We start from the raw sequence: 2517 nt of genomic DNA, 5'->3' as shown, positions 1-2517 counted from the left end.
TCTTTTTATCATTTACTTATAGTCTCCTCATTATTTCCATATCATCTCCTCATCATTTCCTTATCGTTCCTCAAAATTTCCTTATCTCGTCTTCTCATCATTTCCTTATCATCTCTTCATAATTTTCCTGTCTCGTCTCCTAATCATTTCCTCCTCATCTCTTCATCATTTCCTTATCTCGTTTACGAATCAATTACTTACAATATCCTTATCAGCTCCACATCATTTCCTCATCATGCCCATCATCCTCTCATTATTTTCTTATCTACTCGTCATCATCTCATCATCATTTCCTATTATCTCCTCATCAATTTCTCATCAAATCCTCATCATCTCATCATTTCCTTATCGTCTCCTCATCAATTACTTATCATCTCCCCATTATTTCCTTATGAACTCAACATCATCTTATCATCATCTCCTTATCATTTTTCTCATCATTTCCTATTATCTCCTCATCATTTCCTATTATCGCCTCATCATCATCTGCTCATTACGTTCTTATCTACTCATCATTTCCTTATCTACTTATTATGACATCATTTCCTTATCGTCTCCTCAAACTTTTTTTATAATTTCATCATATTTTCCTTACAGTCTCCTCCACATTTCCTCATCATCTCCTCATGACTTACTTATCATTTCCCTATCTCGTCTCCTCATCATTTTGTCATCAACTCCTTATCGTCTCCACATTATTTCCCTATCATCTCCTTATCTCTTCATCATTTCTTTATCGTCTTATCATCTCCTCACCATTTCCTCATCTCCTCACCATTTCCTTATGGTCTCCTCATCATTTCCTTTTTGTCTCCTCATTATTTTCTTATCATCTCATCTCCTCATCTTTTCCTTATCGTCTCATCGTCACCTTATTTTTTCTCAATCATCTCATCTCATCTCCTCATCATTTCTTTATCATCTCCTCATCATTTCCTTATCGTCTGTTCATCATTTGCTTATTTTGTCTCCTCATTACTTCCTTAGCATCTAGACCCTCATCATTTCCTTATCATCTACTCCTCATCTCTTCATCATTTCCTTATCTCGTTTCCTTATCAGTTACTTACAATATCTTTATCATCATCTCATCATTTCCTTATCATCATCTCATCATTTCCTTATCATCTCTTTATCATTCCTCGTCATCTCACGTCTTGTGTGCCCGATAATGAAAGCAGATAAAAGTCTCAGCATAAAAGTCTAATCAAAGTCTCTGCCCCCAGAAATACAGAACAGAGAATCACCTATAGGAAGGGACACAGATCATCCACACACCTGAGATCCCCATACAATCACAACTGTCACAATATCCAGGTGCCCCGGATCTGTCCTAGGCCTCACCTACAATGGGCCCCGAGGAGCTCTCCTCCATTACCTGAACATGAAGTGCTCTCAGATGTCGTCCTTCTTCTAGAGGGACTATAACTGGAACCGTCTGGAGTCCTCAGGCTGCGCTCTTGGGAAGCTGCAAGATGAAGGACACAATTAAATCGGCATCAATCTCAGACCAATCAGAACAGACAAATCTGTATAGACCAATCAGATCAGCATCAATCTGAGAGCAATCAGTGCAGACCAATCCATGCAGAGCAATCAGTGCAGGCCAATCCGTGCAGTCCAATCAGAGTAGACCAACTGTTCCAATGACACTCCAATATCGCTGCACTCCCAACCTCCAGCCCAAAGGCCCCCCATGTTCTGTCTGTGGTGAAATCTTCATGATCTGCTCCCCTTATCATGCAGAAGACTTATCACAGCTCTGAAAGCTGCTTCATCACTTCTACAAATGTCAAGCTACGTGTCACCCCCCCCCAACGAGCAGCCATGACACAGTGCCGTCCACCTGTTGCCATGACCGGTCCCTGAGAGAAAATCTTATTGGTTGGAACGGGACAGCAACAGACCAGTAGTGTGTCAGATCTCAGTCCTGGCTCCATCCACCAGGAACCTTGTTCCCTCCCACCAGGGGCAGTAGCAATCATCAAGTTCTGATTTCACATAGCAATAATGGCAGAGGTATTCAGGGAGTCTCACTTCTCCAGCTGCATCCCCAATAACAAAAACTATTTATGATATCACCTAATGGTAAAAATGGCTGAGGGTGGGAGAGGATTCTAGGTACAGATTGCCGGATCTGCCCATTGAGGCTCAACTACATCCAGTGTAGCCAATAGGGTGCATGCCGGATAATACAAGAGCCTGACTGAACTGTGCTGTATATAAGCAGCCTAGCAGAAAGTCCTTATAATGTTATATATAACCTGACTGCAATGTCACTGCTTCCTCTATGGAGGCTTATCATGTAATTACATCACCCCCAGCATCTGCAAGGACGGTGCAGACACTGCAGGCGTAACTCAGCCCCCCCCCTCCCCCGCACCGCTGCCTACACCACCACTGCCACTGCCAGCACTGCTTCCATCACCACTCCACCTCTACCACCGCTTCCACCAGCACCCGACCCCTGCCACCGCTTCCACTACCACCGCCTCCACCAGCACCCGACCTCTACCA

At 43.3% G+C, this 2517-nt stretch overlaps 1 protein-coding gene across 1 annotated transcript in view; it reads right to left on the bottom strand.

The window, feature by feature from the left end:
* Positions 1 to 2517, bottom strand: part of ASH1L (ASH1 like histone lysine methyltransferase) — a gene marked incomplete in the record, with an annotated part of 35058 nt that overhangs the window by 20124 nt on the left and 12417 nt on the right. The window contains 1 exon segment of the mRNA XM_072428827.1: positions 1379 to 1468. Within this exon segment, the coding sequence (XP_072284928.1) occupies positions 1379 to 1468 (90 nt within the window).

This window comes from Pyxicephalus adspersus, chromosome 12, assembly GCF_032062135.1.
Source record: "Pyxicephalus adspersus chromosome 12, UCB_Pads_2.0, whole genome shotgun sequence".
Classification (NCBI taxonomy): domain Eukaryota; kingdom Metazoa; phylum Chordata; class Amphibia; order Anura; family Pyxicephalidae; genus Pyxicephalus; species Pyxicephalus adspersus.
This window is presented reverse-complemented; position numbering and strand designations above follow the sequence as displayed.